This window comes from Microcaecilia unicolor, chromosome 5, assembly GCF_901765095.1.
Source record: "Microcaecilia unicolor chromosome 5, aMicUni1.1, whole genome shotgun sequence".
Lineage (NCBI taxonomy): Eukaryota > Metazoa > Chordata > Amphibia > Gymnophiona > Siphonopidae > Microcaecilia > Microcaecilia unicolor.
The window spans coordinates 207,665,489-207,682,450 of NC_044035.1; the positions used below are offsets into that span (position 1 = coordinate 207,665,489).

Sequence of the window (16,962 nt, forward strand, 5' to 3'; positions counted from 1 at the left end):
CCTCTGTGTCCCTATCTCCTCCCCCCTTTCCAGTAGTGCCCCTTTGTGTCCCTATCCAATCTGTTTTCCCTTCCCAGTGAAGCAGTCATCGCCATACTCTCAAAACAAAGCAAGCAAAAACATATGAGCTGCTGCATCCATGTTGTCACTCTTTATTGTTGGTAGCATTTGTATTTAATCTCACTTATATTTTCAAACATGTCAATTTGTGCAGCATACGGATGTACACAGAAAAAATATAATAACGGAACAGAATATAGGTAGAGTAGTAATTTGTTGTAAATCGTAATCAGTGTGTCATTTGGAGGGGCTAGTTATAGAGGCACTCTAGCACGTGTTATATTCATGCAGCGATTTTGTTTTCTCCTGTTAAAGGTCACTAAAACAGAATAAAAGAAAGCCAATGGACTGCATTAGGGGCTTATAGCCCATTTAGTTATGTTTAAACAAAAGATCTGATTTTAAAAAATATTTTTATTTTGACCTATAAACCACTTGTCCCTGAAACATGCCTAAAAACAGAATAATCCATATGTATCTAAAATGTAAATTCCTACAAATGAGATGGCGTGAAAATGTGATTCCATGTGCCCCAATGAAAGGCGAGTTTAATTCTACTTCCAATTATCCATTTAATTTGAATATATGCTGTCATCTTTATAACAACCTGTACTCCCTGTTATTAAATAATTTTACATTTTATTCATCTTACTCTATAACACTTTATACAAAAACACTTAAATCCCCCATATCACATACATATATTATAATCCAATGTTACTAACGTTGTTGAGACTTCTTATGAGAGAACCGTGATATTTAAAGAACTGACGGGGAGAATAAGTGGGCTTGGAAGGAGCCATTTTAACCTGAGATTGCTGGGACTTCTTATTGGAGGAAGATTACGTCTAAAGGTTTTTTGAAGACGCTATCAGTGCTTTTGTCGTTATTGTGCTGAACAATTGACTTTCTGGGATTATGTAGACCTGCTATAACATTCAAGGACAAGAATTTATTTATTTAATGGAAGGACTTTTGATACAGAAAAAGCCAATATTGAACAAATGCTGAGCAAGACATTATTAAGGTTCTAGGTGGTCTATATGAGCAGGATTTGTCACTCATAAGAAGTCTCAACAACGTTAGTAACATTGGATTATAATATATGTATGTGATATGGGGGATTTAAGTGTTTTTGTATAAAGTGTTATAGAGTAAGATGAATAAAATGTAAAATTATTTAATAACAGGGAGTACAGGTTGTTATGGAATGTTAAAAAAAACGTACTTTGTTTTATATACAATAATTTCCCGATTTGGTAGTAGTTTAGTCATCTTTATAACACCACAAAATCTCCCCAAAAAATGCTCTTTGGTAAACTCAACCAACTGAACTACAAAACCAAAGATCTGAACTCAATGCCTGCAAATAGCAATACCTTTTACTTTTTCTCTTTAAGCATTGTTTTTATATATACAAGTTCTTGGTATGATTTGTTCTTTATTTTTATATAAGAGAACCCTCGGAAGATACCACTTATAAAGGCAATATCATTGGTTATTTTGCCTAGTGGCATAGCATCTCTTCATCGGGCTTTCCCTTGATTATAATTTTTTATAAGTGCTATTGCAAACACGCAAGAGTGCTCAAACTGAATGTGCTCAATAAAAAATAATAAACTTATCTTATCTTTAAGCCATGTCCATGTCTCTAAATTCTGTAATCCACATAGGCTTCCCCTGGTTGCGGCCGACACCGCGGGTTTCAATGCTTTCCTCAGGGACTCGGGTTAATTGCCCACAACAGGTCCACAGTGACCTGTAAGCTGAGACACCGACGCTGAATGCTTATGTTGCACTCACAAGTTCTTTGATTGCGCTATTTAAAGGCTACCAACAGCTGTCGCTTCATCATGACGTCACTGTAAAAACAAAAAATCTTGAGCCAATAATATAGTCCAACCAAACACAATGAATAATATCCTTACTACCATATAAGCATCTTGACCCCACTGGAGAGATAACTATGTCCCAATATTTAAGAAAAGAATGGAATGGAAGAGAATAGAATAATATTAATCCTTTTGGATAAATGTTCGTTGAAAGAGACTTAGATCAAATGATAGAGTTCCATTCCACAGTTTCATTCAATCCCTGTGGGCTAATACTTTGTAACTTATGTATCCACCACTGCTCTCTCCTGATTAAACTTGAAGTCCGGTCCCGACCTCCATGTGACTCTAATACCTGCTCTATAATAAACCATCGAAGATCTGAAAAAACATGATGGTGTTGTAAACAATGAGAGACTAATGGGGCAGTCAAAGTCTTTGTTGTAAGACGACTTTTATGTTCCGCCAAACGTATTCTCATGGTTCTAATTGTACGCCCCACATAGTATAGAGAACAAGGACAAAATATAATATACACAACATACGATGAAAGACATGTGGTACGATGTTCCATCTTATATGTACATAGAGTGCCTGCATGAGTCCATTGGAACAATGTCATGGTTTGTGTGCAAAACTGACATTGACCACATGGTTGCTGGCATCCTTGATCTCTCGATCTAGATATCGGGGGAAAATTTGTATGTACCAATTGATCCTTGAGATTCCTACCCCGAGTGTAAGCAATGCAGGGATGTTGGCGAAAACCTGGATGAAATGCAAGCACCTGCCAATGCTTGTGTATTAAATGTGCCACCTCAGGAGCCAAAGTGGAAAAGCCCAATACACAAACCATTTGTTCCATTTGTTCTTTCTGCTTATCTAATAATAATAACGGGCGTTGGGCATACCAAGCTCTTTTGTATGCTTGTTGTATACACTTTTGAGAATATCCTCTTGCTTGCAATTTCAACGTAAGGATAGAAGCTTGAACTTTGAATGCTTCATCGGTGGGACAAATCCTACGAAGACATAAGCACTGTCCCACCGGAAGAGACCATTTTAATTTATATGGATGATGGCTATTCCATAATAGAAGAGTATTGCGATCAGTGGGTTTATGATACACCGTTACCTGCAGTTGACCATGTGCCTTATATATCCAAGTGTCTAAAAATGAGATATTAGTGCTGCTACTAGTCATTGTAAATTTTAAATTACTATCGATGTTATTCAACCATTGCAAAAATGATTTTAATTGGTCCTCCGCCCCATGCCATAAGAAAAATACTTCATCAATGAAACGATGCCAATTCGTGATGTTTTCAATGTACCAGATCGACTGGCACAAATTATTTTCCTCAAATTGGCTGACGTATAAATTGGCCACACTGGGAGCAGCTGCAGTACCTATCGCAACACCCTTCTTTTGTAAATAAAATGTATGATCAAACCTGAAATAATTGTTCTTTAATACCAAAGTTGCAAAAGCCATTAATAAGTCAGTAGAAATTCTATCCTCCACTGGTCGGTCTTTTAAGGTGCTCTTCACTATCTCCAAGGCAGCCTCTTGAGGGATGTTCGAATACAAAGCCTCAATATCCATCGTGACGAGAATCACCGTGGGAGAGACGTTCCCAATCTCCTCCACGTACCTCAAAAAGTGGGCAGTGTCTTGTATATAAGATTTGGCTTGCTTAACATACGGTTGAAGAAAAAAGTCCAACATCTTCGACAACGGTTCCAGTATAGTTCCTGTGAGGGACACTATAGGGCGACCCGGGGGTTGTTTTTGATTTTTATTAACTTTAGGGACCGTGTAAAACACAGGGGTCCACGGATGAGGTGGTTGTAAAAATCTAGGCAAAATAACCAATGATATTGCCTTTATAATTGGTATCTTCCGAGGGTTCTCTTATATAAAAATAAAGAACAAATCATACCGAGAACTTCCTATATAATAATTCTCACCTCCAACGTTCTATGCTTGGGACCGTGGCTCCCTGGCTGCAAGTGGTCTGTGAGGCAGACACGCACGGACGTCACTGACGTCAACACAGCTAATTCCAAGGCGCGTGTTTCCCTACTCCTCCTACTGCCTCGGAATCAGCTGTCACCCCCCCCCCCCCCCCCCCCGTGCTATGGCCCCCTCGAAACCCACCCCCTCCCGCGAACCTGTCGATCCCCCCCCCGGAATGCCGAAAACCGCACCCCCCCTCCCGCCGCTGTTGTGCACTACCTTCGGGTGGGTTCCGGTAGGCTGTGTAGATAACCTGACGTCAACGGCTGCTAAAAAGAACAAGTGCCATGGCCCACGCGCGAATAAACAAACAAACAAAAAGAGCCTCGAGACTGGCTGCCACGCGCAAAGGCTCCACAGTGCCTGCAGCCCGCCCAAACGTGCCGCGCTCGGTAATCGACAGTACAAAACTGATCAGCTGGGAACACTGCCAACATCGCGAACCGCACTCTCGAAACTGACAGCTCAGCTGACAACACTGCCGGACTACAGAAGCCCTGTACAGGAAGTGCCGCCCGCCCTGACAAAAACACGCAGCCTACGAGCCACCGGCCGACCCAACAACTGCTGGCCTCCCGAAGCACCGTCACTAAAGTGCCGCCCACCCTCACAAAACCACAAAGATTGCGAGCCAGCGGGCGTCCCGACACTAACGCGCTCACAGAAAACTCCCTGCAGAAACAACAGTAATAAAACAGGGAACTCCTACTGACATGACAGAGGCAACTGACAGGCAGCACAGAAATGAAAACGAAACTACTCTGAGTAAGTGTGCTATGTACAGGGATGAAAAGAAGGAGGGGAGGGGAAGGGAAATAGGGCCAAATTCACAGGTCTACAATGGAAAAACAATACTTCAAAGGGAACCAGCCCTTCTAGAGGGTATTAAGTGCAGCTAAAAAACGGCAGGAGGGGGGAGGAAAAACTGCACCAAACACACAGACACTCGCTCTCTCTCTCTCACACAGACAGTCTTTCACTCTCTGTCACTGTCACACACACTCTAGAAAACACACACACAAAAACACACACACTCTATGTCTCTGTCACACACACACACATACACTCTGAGACAGTGCCTACCCCTGTGCTCCTGCAAGGGCATGCTGCCAGGAGGAGGATATGGAGAGAGACACACACACATACTCTGTGACACACTATCTCTGTGTCAGACACACACACACATGCTCTCTCTCACACACAACCAGTCTTGCACTCTCTGTGTCTCACTGCGGAAGGAGGGGAGGGGAGGGTAAGTAGGGGCGAATTCACACAGGTAAACAATGGAAAAACACACACACACTACCAGCAAATACTTAATGGTGCTCATTTCAAGAATGAAGTTACACACACAGGAATGCATCCAACAATTTGAACATGCAAAAAAAAAAAAAAAAACAGCACCACAACACATGAGTTCATGCGCAAGCACAAAGACAAACATGTTGGCAGAATTACAAATTTAGGGAAAGAAAAAAGATTAAAAAAAACAAGGACACACAGATATTCCTTCGGATTATAACACTTTTATAACAACTGTTAGGTTACAAAAAAAAAAAAACATTCATATAAAACCTTGCTAGCGCCCGTTTCCTTTAAAACATAAACGGGCCTTTTCTACTAGTGTATATATAAAAACAATGCTTAAAGAGAAAAAGTAAAAGGTATTGCTATTTGCAGGCATTGAGTTCAGATCTTTGGTTTTGTAGTTCAATCTTTATAACACCAGCTTCCCAAGGCAGAATACAACAGTTAAGATGAACTCATCAGGAAACAGGATATCCTCACTGAAATCTTGGCCATATGTATTGTATAGAAGAACAGTGACAAAACATGAGCACAAACTACAGAGTTTATAATTGCTTTTTCTACCAGCTACATTAATTTTTGAAGCTGTGTTCTTTTCTCCTTCAGCTTTTAAGGCACTGCCTATCCAACAAAAACAGCTTTAGCCTTGTTACAGATGGATCAACAATAAAGAACAAGAACGTGGATGCAACAGCTCATAAGTTTGCTTGTTTTGCTTGGGGTGAAGGCAGTTATGATGACTGCTGCGCGGGGGAGTAGAAACAGATACCAAATTAGCTTCCTTGCTTACAGGACTAGAAAGGCTCACCTCCACTCGTCTATTGCACCGGCGACTCACAGCCTTCTGCCAGCGTTGGGGCTTCTCCTCAGGCGCGTCCCGGACTCCCGCCTACTCTAACACAACTTCCTCTTTTCCGCAGAGGTGGGAGTGAGACGCGCCTGAAGAGAAAGCCCCGACGCTGGCAGAAGGCTGTCTGTGAATCGCCGGTGCCAAGGGAGAACGTTTCAGGGCAGTAAAAATGACGACGCAGACGGGAGACAGCAGGCAGCAGAAGAAACAGAGGCAGGCGGCAGGGAAAGTTACTGGCACTTGGTGCATAGGCGCCATTTTTTCAAAAATCTGTTTGGGGGAGCGACCGCTCCCCCTGCGACCCACCTAGCTACGCTTCTGGTACACCTATCATTTGAGGCTGACATACCACTGGTATATACAGAGGATCTGAATAGACATACATGTGGATATACAGTGGTATGGAGGAGATGTTTTGTTCAAACTTGTAGCCCAAAACTTCCAAAATGAGCCCAATTATTTTGCTCTTTGCTTTCATATCCAGAATAAGGCTGTAATGGTATTTTAAGCATTCTGGTGACAGACCTTGGGGCCTTATGCACTTTATAGTGTTTGTAGAGGTTTTCATTAAAATCTTCTTTTTTTTTTTTCTCCCCCCCTCCCCCTTCTAGTTTAGCAGCTGCTGCTGCTACACTCGCCACCTCTCCTTCTGAAAGGGCTCAGGAAATACCTATGGTACCAGCAGCAGCTCCACAAGCATTACCAAACCCTTTTCCTGCTGATAACCAGCCAGTCAACCCTGATGCTCCACCTCCAGTAAACCCAGGAGCAAATCAGAACCTGCGAATGAATGCACAAGGAGGACTGGTGGATGAAGAAGAGATTAACCGGGACTGGTTGGATTGGGTTTATACAGCAGCAAGATTTTCCATCTTCCTTAGCATACTCTACTTCTATTCCAGTCTAAGCAGATTTATGATGGTGATGGGGGCCATGATACTTATGTACCTGTAAGTTTCTGGGTCAGATTTTTTCTCTTAAAATGAAAAAAAAAAAAAGCTGTTGAAATTACAACAAGTACAAGTGTTGTTGCATTTATGCCTGAATTCCATTATAAAAGTGAATTCCTCAGCGACCCTCCAGACCAGTCAAGACGCTTGGGTTATGCATGCCTGCCAGGAGAGGGAGACTGAACACTGAGCTCTGAACACTGTATATGTAACCTGTGCAGAACCCCAACTAGCCAGTATTTCTCAGTCTCCAACAGAGGGTAGACGTGCAGTCTGATTGGTCTGGTAGGCCCTAGGGATTCCTTAGGTTTTCTTCTGTGGGCTTTGGCTATTAAAGTTTTTTGGGGGTTTTTTTTAGTTCTTACCCTGTACTTGATCTCTCTGTGTGCTTCGGGGGAGTGGGTCTAGTGGGGCCCTGTTTTCGCCCTGGGGTGTTGCACCCGGGTGGCCAGGTCCCTCCCCCTGCTCTGCTCTCCTGAGTAGACAGCCTTGTGCCTCGGCTCCTGTGTTTGGGCAGGAGCCTTGAAACCCGTTTCAGCCTTCAGCAGCAGGGCTCAAATAGAGTTGAAGAAAGGGGGGAGCAACTCCGGTTCCAAGCCCGGCCTCTTGTTTTTCTGAGCTGTCTGGGGAGCTGAGTTTGATGTGCAGGGGAGTTGGGGGTTGTGCTTGGGCTGGCTCCTTTTGCCCCGGTTTGCTTCTTGCCTTGTCTCTTTTCTCCTGTGATGATGTCGGCAGGGAAGGTGCTCCGCTGCCGGTTCTGCTCGTATCGAGGTTTGGAAGTGCCGGGAGCCCAATGCCGACTCTATGGGGAGCTGAAGCCGCCGTACACCACTCCTCCAGAATTAATGCGGAGGTTTCCGCGGTAGGCACTGCTGGTGTTGAGATGCCCATGCAGTCGGGTGAGAACTCCAGAAGAAGAGGGAACCAAATCTGACTTGGCCAGAAGGGAGCAATCAGAATCATGGTTCCGCGGTCTTGCCCGAGTTTCAGCAAAGTCTTCCCTACTAGAGATATAGGAGGATACGCATACAGAAAGCCTGACCCCCAATGTAGGAGAAAGGCATCTGAGGCTAGCCTGTCATGGGCCTGAAGTCTGGAACAGAACTGAGGGACCTTGTGATTGATCTGAGTGGCAAGGAGATCCACCGAGGGGGTGCCCCACACTCAGAAGATCTTGCGGACAACTGCCCTGTTGAGAGACCACTCGTGAGGTTGCATTATCCAGACTGTTTATGCCTGCCAGATACGTGGCCTGGAGAAACATGCCATGACGGCGGGCCCAAAGCCACATCTGGATGGCTTCCTGACACAGGGGGCGAGATCCGGTGCCCCCCTGCTTGTTGACATAGTACATGGCAACCTGGTTGTCTGTCTGAATTTGGATAATTTGATTGGACAGCCGATCTCTGAAAGCCTTTAGAGCATTCCAGATCACTTGCAACTCCAGGAGATTGATCCGAAGACCTGATTCCTGAAGGGACCAAGCTCCCTGAGTGTGGAGCCCAGGAGAGATGTATCCGTAGTCAGCATCCGTAGTCAGCACTTTTGAGGCTGAGGAATTTGGAAGGGACATCCCAAGGTCGAATTGGAGCGAATTGTCCACCATTATCAGGGAATTGTGAAAAGTGGTGGACAACTGGACTGCATCCTCTAGATTCCCAGCAGCTTGATACCACTGGGAAGCTAGGGTCCATTGAGCTTCATGTGAAGATGGGCCATGGGAGTCACATGAACTGTGGAGGCCATATGGCCCAGAAGTCTCAACATCTGCCGAGCTGTGATCTGCTGAGATGCTCTGTCCAAGGAAACCAGCGACAGATTGTCTGCCCTTGCTTCGGGAAGGTAGGCATGAGCAGCAGGGCTCCTATGAACTCTAGTCTCTGAACTTGAAGAAGGTGGGACTTTGGGTACTTTATGACAAACCCCAGTAGCTCCAGGAGTTGAATAGTCATCTGCATGGACTGTAGAGTTCCTGCCTCCGAGGTGTTCTTTACCAGCCAATCGTCGAGATAAGGGAACACATGCACTCCCAGCCTGCTTAGCAACGCTGCAACGACCGCCAGGCATTTGGTGAACACCTGGGGCGCAGAGGCGAGCCCAAAGGGCAGTACACAATACTGAAAGTGCTGTGTTCCCAGATGGAATTGAAGATACTGCCTGTGAGCTGTATAAGCATCCTTTAAGTCCAGGGACCATAGCCAGTCATTTTTCTGAATCATGGGAAGAAGGGTGTCCAGGGAAAGCATCCTGAACTTTTCTCGAATCAGATATTTGTTCAGGGCCCTTAGGTCTAGGATGGGACGCATCCTCCGTTTTCTTTTGCACAAGGAAGTACCTGGAATAGAATCCCAGCCCTTGTTGCCCCGGTGGCATGGGCTCGACCGCATTGGCTCTGTGAAGAGCGGAGAGTTCCTATGCAAGTACCTGTCTGTGCTGGAAGCTGAAGGATTGAGCTCCAGGTGGGCAATTTGGAAGTTTGGAGATCAAATTGAGGGAGTATCCCCGTCGGACTATTTGAGGTTACAAGAGGCCACCTTTGGTGAAAAAATTTTAAACCTCCCCCCGACCGGTAGATCGTCCGGCACGGACACTTTGATTGCAGCTATGCTCGCTTCACATCCCCACCGGCGTTTCTGTGGGCTCGAGCATAGAGACCTGGTCAATTAACTCTGCAACTTGTCCCTATGAAAAATCCTAACTCCTGAGGGGTCCGAAGAACCGTGGAGATTGGAGTGTTTTCTAGCCCTCATCACTCAGAACGAGGGGGCGCTTCTGCATCCCAACCTCCAGTCTCTGGCTCTCATGGCCTGGATGTTGAGAGCGTAGATTTCGCCTCCTTGGGTATTTCTGAGGGTGTCTCCTGAGTCTTGCTTCCAGGAAAGATTCCACAAAGAGGTGTTACTCTTTCAAATGGAGGAGGTTTGCCGTCTGGTGTGACAGCAAGGCCCTAGATCCTCGCTCTTGTCCTACACAGACCCTGCTTCAATACCTTCTGCACTTGTCAGAGTCTGGTCTTAACTCCATAAGAGTTCATCTTAGTGCTATTAATGCTTTTCATTTTTTTTTGTTAATTTATATACCGTATCTTATTGCGACTGCAAAACAGAACGGTTTACATATGTATAAAAACAACTAGTGTATACAAATAAACAAACATAGGAATTCCATTCATGACAGGAAAGCACAGCAAACCAGAATAAACTACATAATAAAATCAGTACAAATTAAAAATCTATTGTACAGTTAAGCTACCCCTTTTTTTTTTTCTTTTCCTTTTTTGACCTTATCTCATTATCGTGTGGAGGGTAAGCCTATCTCTGGACAGCCTTTAGTTGTTCGATTCATGAGAGGTTTGCTTTTGTCAAAGTCCCCTGTCAAACCTCCTACAGTGTCATGAGATCTCAACCTCGTTCTCACCCAGCTGATGAAAGCGCCTTTTGAGCCACTAAATTCCTGCCATCTGAAGTACTTGACCTGGAAGATCATTTTCTTGGTGTCTGTTACTTCAGCTCGTAGAGTCAGTGAGCTTCAAGCCTTGGTAGCCCGTGCTCCTTATACTAAACTTCATCATAACAGAATAGTTCACAACACTCACCCTAAGTTCTTGCCAAAGGTGGTGTCGGAGTTTCATCTGAACCAGTCAATTGTCTTGCCAACATTCTTTCCCCGTCCTCATACCTGCTCTACTGAACGTCAGTTGCATACATTGAACTGCAAGAGAGCATTGGCCTTCTATGTGGAGCGGGCAAGCCCCTTCAGACAGTCCGCCCAAATGTTTGTTTCTTTCGACCCCAACAGAAGGGGAGTGGCTTTCGGGAAACGCACCATTTCCAATTGGCTAGCAGATTGCATTTCCTTCACTTATGCCCAAGCTGGGCTGACTCTTGAGGGTCATGTCACGGCTCATAGTGTTAGAGCCATGGCAGCGTCAGTGGCCCACTTGAAGTCAGCCACTATCGAAGAGATTTGCAAGGCTGCGACGTGGTCATCTGTCCACACATTCACATCTCATTACTGCCTTCAGCAGGATAGCCGACGCGACAGTCGGTTTGGGCAGTCGGTGCTGCAGAATCTGTTCGGGGTTTAGAATCCAACTCCACCCCCCCCCCCCCCCGGCCCAATTGACCCTGTTTGTTGTTTTGAGTGACCCTAGGGGCTAGGGATACCCATATGTGAGAACAAGCAGCCTGCTTGTCCTCGGAGAAAGCAAAATTACTTACCTGTAGCAGGTATTCTCCAAGGACAGCAGGCTGATTGTTCTCACCAACCTGCCCGCCTCCCCTTTGGAGTTGTTCCTTTCTTTGGTTTTGCTTCATAAGTTGACTGAAGCGGGACTCTCGCGCGATGGGCAGGAAGACGGCCACACACTCTAAGACTTTAGCAACCTTTATTGCTAGGAAGCTTTTCCGGACCTGGGGCTGCCGTGGACATCACCCATATGTGAGAACAATCAGCCTGCTGCCCTCGGAGAATACCTGCTACAGGTAAGCACTTTACTGAGACCTGGTGGAAGGAGGATAACCAGTGGGACACTGTCATACTGGGGTACAAAGTATATCGTAGTGATAGGGTAGACCGGACTGGTGGATGGGTAGCATTGTATATTTACGAGAGCCTTGACTCAGATTACAAATTCAGCAGGACACAAATCACACCTTTGAATCATTGTAGGTTGAAATTCCATGTATAAAAGGGAAAAGGACGGTGATAGGAGTGTACTACCGTCCACCTCGCCAGAATGAGCAGGTATACTCAGAAATAATAAAAGAAATCAGACACGCAAACAAAATGGGCAATGCGATATTAATGGGTGACTTCAATTATCCAAATATAGACTGGGTAAATGTAACATCGGGACACGCTAGAGGTACAATTCCTTGATGAAATCAAGGACAGCTTTATGGAGCAGCTGGTGCAGGAGCCGACGAGAGAAGGAAAAATTCTAGACTTGGTCTTTAGTGGAGCGCATGATCTAGTGAGGGACGTTATGGTACTGGTGCCACTTGATAACAGTGATCATAATATGATCAGTTTTGATATCAACCTTGAAGTAACTATACACAGGAAGTCAAATAGGTTAGCGTTTAACTTTAAAAAAGGAGACTATGATAAAATGAGAAGAACGGTTTAAAAAAAAAAACTTAGGGGGGCAACTGAGAGGGTAAAAACTGTACAACAGGCATGGACGCTGTTCAAAAATACCATCCTGGAGGCCCAGGCCAAACATATTCTGCGAATTAGAAAAGAAAGACGGAAGTCCAAAAGACAGCCGACATGGTTGAAAAGTGAGGTGAAAGAAGCTATTAGGGCTAAAAGAAATGCCTTCAGAAAATGGAAGAAGGAACCGTCTGAAAATAACAAGAAGCAGCATAAGGAATGTCAAAGCAAATGCAAGGCGCAGATAAAGAAGGCCAAGAGGGATTACGAAAAAAAAGATAGCATTAGAGGCAAAAAAACATAGCAAAAATGTTTTTCGGTTTATTAAAAGCAGGAAGCCAGCAAAAGAATCGGTTAGGCCGCTGGATGACCAAGGGGTAAAAGGGGCGATCAAGGACGATAAAGACGTAGCGGAGAGATTGAATGAATTCTTTGCTTCGGTCTTCACTGAGGAAGATTTGGGTGGGATACCAGTGTTGGAAATGGTATTCAAGCGGACGAGTCGGAGAAACTTACTGACTTCACGGTAAACCTGATAAAACTGAAGAGTAGGAAATCTCCTGGACCGGATGGTATTCATCCTAGAGTATTGATAGAACTGAAAAATGAGCTTGCGGAGCTACTGCTAGTGATATGCAATTTATCCTTAAAATCAAGCGTGGTACCGGAAGATTGGAGGGTGGCCAATGTAACGCCGATGTTTAAAAAAGGTTCCAGGGGAGATCCGGGAAATTATAGACCGGTGAGTCTGACATCGGTGCCGGGGAAAATGGTAGAGGCTATTATCAAAAACAAAATTACAGAGCACATCCAAGGACATGAATTACTGAGACCAAGTCAGCACGACTTTTGTGTGGGGGAAATCTTGCCTGACCAATTTACTTCAATTCTTTGAAGGAGTAAACAAACATGTGGACAAAGGGGAGCCAGTTGATATTGTGTATCTGGATTTTCAAAAGGCGTTTGACAAGGTACCTCATGAAAGGCTACAGAGGAAATTGGAGGGTCATGGGATAGGAGGAAATGCCCTAATGTAGATTAAAAACTGGTTGATGGATAGGAAACAGAGAGTGGGGTTAAATGGGCAGTATTCACAATGGAGAAGGGTAGTTAGTGGGGTTCCTCAGGGGTCTGTGCTAGGACCGCTGCTTTTAAATATATTTATAAATGATTTAGAGATGGGAGTAACTAGCGAGGTAATTAAATTTGCTGATGATACAAAGTTAATAAAAGTAGTTAACTCGCTACAGGGTTGTGAAAAATTACAGAAGGACCTTACGAGACTGAGAGACTGGGTGGCTAAGTGGCAGATGACGTTTAATGTGAGCAAGTGCAAGGTGATGCATGTGGGAAAAAAGAATCCGAATTATAGCTACGTCATGCAAGGTTCCACGTTAGGAGTTACGGACCAAGAAAGGGATCTGGGTGTCGTCAATAATACACTGAAACCTTCTGCTCAGTGTGCTGCTGAGGCTAGGAAAGCAAATTGAATGTTGGGAATTATTAGGAAAGGTATGTAAAACAGCCACTCAAGTGGACTCTGTCGACGTCGATGGAGGGAGCTTTATCCCCGCCGGCGCGGGAGTCCACCTCACGACGTCATCATCGAGGACCTGGTTCCTCTGAGTTGAGATGGGCCCGGTTTCGGACTGAAGTCAGGGAGCTCATGTCTGACACCGAGGAGGAGGCCTTGTGGGGGGAGGAGAAGGACCCCACGTATTTCTGTTCCGAGGAGTCCTGTGGTCTTCCTTCTGACCCCATTCCTTCACTGGAAAGGAAGCTTTCGCCACCTGAGAGCCTTTCCTTTGGCTCCTTTGTTAGGGGACATGTCTGTGAGCATTCCCTTCCCCGTGGTTACTGTGGATGAGCTGAGGACTGAGATGCTCGAGGTCCTCGACTATCCATCACCGCCTAGAGAGTCTTCCACTGTCCCGTTGCACAATGTCCTAAAGGAGACACTGCTTCGGAACTGGCTGAAGCCCTTATCTAACCCCACCATCCCGAAGAAAGCTGAGTCCCAGTATAGGATCCACAGCGACCCGGAGTTGATGAGGACTCAGTTGCCACATGACTCCGCGGTGGTGGATTCTGCTCAAGAGAGCCAAGAGTTCGAGCGATACCGCCTTGGCGCCCCCGGGGTGCAAGTCTCGCATTCTGGACTCTTTTGGAGAAAGGCCTATCATTCCTTCATGCTTGTGGCCAAGATCCAGTCTTACCAGCTCTACACGAGCATTCACATGCGCAATAATGTGAGGCAACCAGCGGACCTGGTTGACAAGCTTCCGCCGGAGCAGTCCAGGTCTTTTCAGGAGGTGGTCAGGCGGCTGAAGGTGTGTCGCAAATTCCTGTCCAGGGGTATTTGACACATTTGATGTTGCATCCAGATCCGCTGCCCAAGGTATAGTGATGCACAGACTCTTATGGCTGCGCGCCTCTGACCTGGACAACTGGACCCAGCAGCGGCTGGCGGATGTCCCTTGCCGGGGGGGGGGGGGGATAATATTTTTGGCGAGAAAGTCGAGCAGTTGGTTGAACAGCTTCACCAACGGGAAACCGCCCTCGACAACCTCTCCCATTGGGCGCCTTCAGCATCTACCTCTTCAGGTAGATGATTTTTCAGGGGAAAGAAGACTGCTTCTTACGCTTATACTAAGCGTAGGTACAATCCTCCTTCCCATCAGCCTTCCCAGGCTCAGCCCCAGCGCGCTCGTTCGCGTCAACAGCATGCGACCAAGCAGGCCCCTGCAGCACCCCAGCAGAAGCAAGGGACAGGCTTTTGACTGGATCCGGGGGAGCATAGCCGCCATAAACGTGCCCGTTATTTATTTATTAGGTCTGCCATCTCTGTTGCGCAGCGGAGCCATGGCCCTTTCACTACCCTGGAAGGAATTGCATATCCCCTCTAGATACTTAATTACCCCAACCTTGTATCTGCTCATGACAGGGTTACCAGTCAAGGCAATATAAACCTATGTAATTAGAAAGGAACCCAGTATTTGATAGGTAAGGAAATATAGTTTAGTAACATTGATATCTCACCCAAATGTAATACAAGCAGTTCAGGCATTCATATGGTAGAACAGCATCTCACGCCACGTCTGTCTCCAGACTTCTCTCTTCTCCTTCCTGATTTAATACCCCTCAGACTGCTTCTTTTATACTATTCTGATCCCGTTGATTCCAATGGACCCCAGCATTCTCACCAGGGCTCTTGGCCCTTATCAGTTGATCAGAATGACTTCACATATTCTCAATCTCTAAGTATGAACAAGATAAGTTCAGAGCCCATCTTGTGAGATGACTTCACAGGTCATTTTGCTCTTCTCAGCCCCCCCCCCCCCCCTTACTTGCATCTGACCCACTATTATCTTTCAGTTTAATCAAAACATCTTGCTCATGACTTCTCACAGGTGCCAGTCTCAGGATGGTTGACCAGAGCAAATGCCCCCTCCCTTGCCAGCTCTCAATTACCTCATTTTAGCATTTGCTACCGTGAAATGTAACTGTGTCAAAGGTGATTTCTGATTCTTAAAGGCTTAGCTCTTAGCCTGAGCCATTTGCCTGTGTTTTACTGAGAGCAAGGGCTAGCATATTTCTACACTGTGCTGGACGATCTACTGGTCGGGAGGAGGTTAAAATTTTTTCACCAAAGGTGGCCTCTCGTAACCTCCGACCAGTGGATTCTCCAAATAGTGCGGTGCAGGTACGCCCTCAATTTGATCTCCATTCCGCCAAATTGTCCACCAGGAGCTCAGTCTTTCAGCTCCCACCACTGGCAGGTACTTGCAGAGGAACTCTCCACCCTTCTCAGCGCCAATGCGGTCAAGCCCGTACCACCCGGGCAAGAAGGGCTGGGATTCTATTCCAGGTACTTCCTTGTGGAAAAGAAAACAGGGGGGGATGTGTCCCATCCTACACCTGAGGGGCCTGGACAAATATCTGGTCCAAGAAAAGTTCAGGATGCTTTCCCTGGGCACCCTTCTTCCCCTGATTTCAGAAAAACGACTGGCGATTCCGTCTGGGAACACAGCATTTCCAGTATTGTGTGCTGCCCTTTGGGCTCGCCTCTGCACCACGGGTATTCACAAAATGCCTGGTGGTGGTTGCGGCATCGCTGCGCAAGCTGAGGGTGCATGTGTTCCCTTATCGTGACGATTGGCTGGTGAAGAGCACCTCAGAGGTAGGAGCTCTTCAGTCCATGCAGGTGACTATTCAACTTCTGGAGCTACTGGGGTTTGTGATAAATTACCCAAAGTCCCATCTCCGCCCAGTCCAGTCACTCGAATTCATTGGAGCTCTGCTGAATTCACAGACAGCTCATGCCTATCTCCCCGAGGCGAGAGTGCAGAATCTTCTGACTTCGCCTCCCGGGCAAGAGCATCCCAGCAGATCACAGCTCGGCAGATGTTGAGATTCCTGAGCCATATGGCCTCTACAGTCCATGTGACTCCCATGGCTCGTCTTCACATTAGATCAGCTCAATGGACCCTAGCTTCCCAGTGGTATCAGGCAGCAGGGAATCTAGAGGATGCAATCCGACTGCCCACCAGTTTCCGCAATTCACTGGTGGACAATTCGGTCCAATTTGACGTTGGGACGTCCTTTCCAAATTCCTCAGCCGAAAAAGTGCTGACGATGGATGCATCTCTCCTGGGGTGGGGAGCCCATGTCGATAGGCTTCACACTCAAGGACTGTGGTCCCTCCAGGAATCAGGTCTGCAGATCAACCTCCTGGAGTTGAGAGCGGTCTGGAACGCGCTCAAGGCTTTCAGAGATCGGCTGTCC

General features: G+C 46.0%; 1 protein-coding gene across 3 annotated transcripts in view; it reads left to right on the forward strand.

The window, feature by feature from the left end:
• Window positions 1-16,962, forward strand: part of HERPUD1 (homocysteine inducible ER protein with ubiquitin like domain 1) — a 153,960-nt gene that overhangs the window by 113,132 nt on the left and 23,866 nt on the right. For all 3 annotated transcript variants that reach the window (XM_030203724.1, XM_030203726.1, XM_030203725.1), the window contains exon 6: window positions 6,682-7,020. In XM_030203724.1, the coding sequence (XP_030059584.1) occupies window positions 6,682-7,020 (339 nt within the window). The remainder of the gene's footprint in view (window positions 1-6,681; window positions 7,021-16,962) is intronic.